The sequence below is a fragment of the Centroberyx affinis genome, unplaced genomic scaffold (genome assembly GCF_046629955.1).
Source record: "Centroberyx affinis isolate AG114_WGS23_722 - 3 ecotype Tasmania unplaced genomic scaffold, CSIRO-AGI_Caff_v1 ptg005573l_1, whole genome shotgun sequence".
NCBI classification, from domain to species: domain Eukaryota; kingdom Metazoa; phylum Chordata; class Actinopteri; order Beryciformes; family Berycidae; genus Centroberyx; species Centroberyx affinis.
Window position 1 is genome coordinate 27501 of NW_027282802.1, and position 1260 is coordinate 28760.

Below are 1260 nucleotides of genomic sequence, written 5' to 3' on the forward strand. Positions count from 1 at the left end.
CCTACACCTACACTTTTTAATTCTAAATCTTTTACCTTTACTGTAATTGTATTACTCTGTAAAGCACTTTGAATTGCCTCTGTGTATGAAATGTGCTACTGTATACAAATAAAGCTGCCTTGCCTTGCCATTACTTCCCTGTTTTGGAGCTAAGAGGCTGTAAATGCTTCATCGACTTCATCAACATTGATGTGGAGAAGTCTTGAGTCAGAGTTTTCATCTGTTGTTATTGTTAGCGTAGCTAAACTAAAAAAGGAAATTACGAGACGGAGGGGTGGCTAACCAAGATTACTCTCCAGGTAACCAGCCGTCATGTGAGTCCTATTCTACTCTAAACATCTAGTTAGCTGATTTCTGGTGCCAGGTGATGTCACCTCCTACAACAGGTGGTGACATCATCACCTGGCACCAAAGATCAGCCAACAGCAGATGGCCAGTTCACTAGCATCCTTTTTACCATTAGATGTCAGGCTTTACACAGGGTTTAGTTTCTCTTTAACTAGATGTTGGTATAGATTAATGTGACAGACTCTGCTGCCTGATCTGTCTGACTGACTGGTTGACAGGTTTCCTGCTTCACCACCACCTCCACCTCCACCTCCTCCTCCTCACCTTGCAGTGAGCGCTGCCTGCTGGGTAAAGACGAAGAGCTTCACTGTAGAGTTTCTGCTCCTTCACCAGCATCAGAGCTTCAGGGAAACGCTCCTCTCCTGGACAGACAACAGGACTGCAGTCACATCAAGAGTTCATCTACAGACACTTCACACTCTGGAATACAGTTGTTAGAGTGGATCTCCACCCAGTAGCACTTTGTTTTAGTGATATATACTTATTCATTGTCTGTTTTTATTCTGAAACTTCTCATTTGGACAGTGGACAGTAAAATTTCTATTCTATTTTTTTGCAGGGTTAGGGTTAGGGTTAGGGTTATACTTTTATAGGTTAACTGGCTTTGCTTGACTAAATTATGTATTTATTACCATCATTGGTAATGAGTAATGTATGGAGGGGTAAATAAATGTTTCAAAACTTGAGGTTGCAGTGGTTAGATATAGTACAAGAAATATTTGTGATGGAAAAAATGACTTATTCTCTAAGAGTGAAAGAAGATGAGTTTAACAGAAAATGGGAAAAATGGATTAGGTTTAGAAATAAAGACATCGGTACCGTATAATTTTATTGACAATAATGTAAATTATTGTATAAAAGTTTTAATAAGCAAATAGTACTGTAAACTGCAGTACAAGTTGTAAACTGTAG

At 39.1% G+C, this 1260-nt stretch overlaps 1 protein-coding gene across 1 annotated transcript in view; it reads right to left on the reverse strand.

The window, feature by feature from the left end:
- The window catches only part of LOC139667495 (elongator complex protein 1-like), a gene marked incomplete at its 5' end in the record, with an annotated part of 7455 nt that extends 6745 nt beyond the window's left edge, over positions 1-710 (reverse strand). The window contains one exon of the mRNA XM_071546970.1: positions 613-710. Within this exon, the coding sequence (XP_071403071.1) occupies positions 613-710 (98 nt within the window). The remainder of the gene's footprint in view (positions 1-612) is intronic.
- Positions 711-1260: the final 550 nt, after the last annotated feature.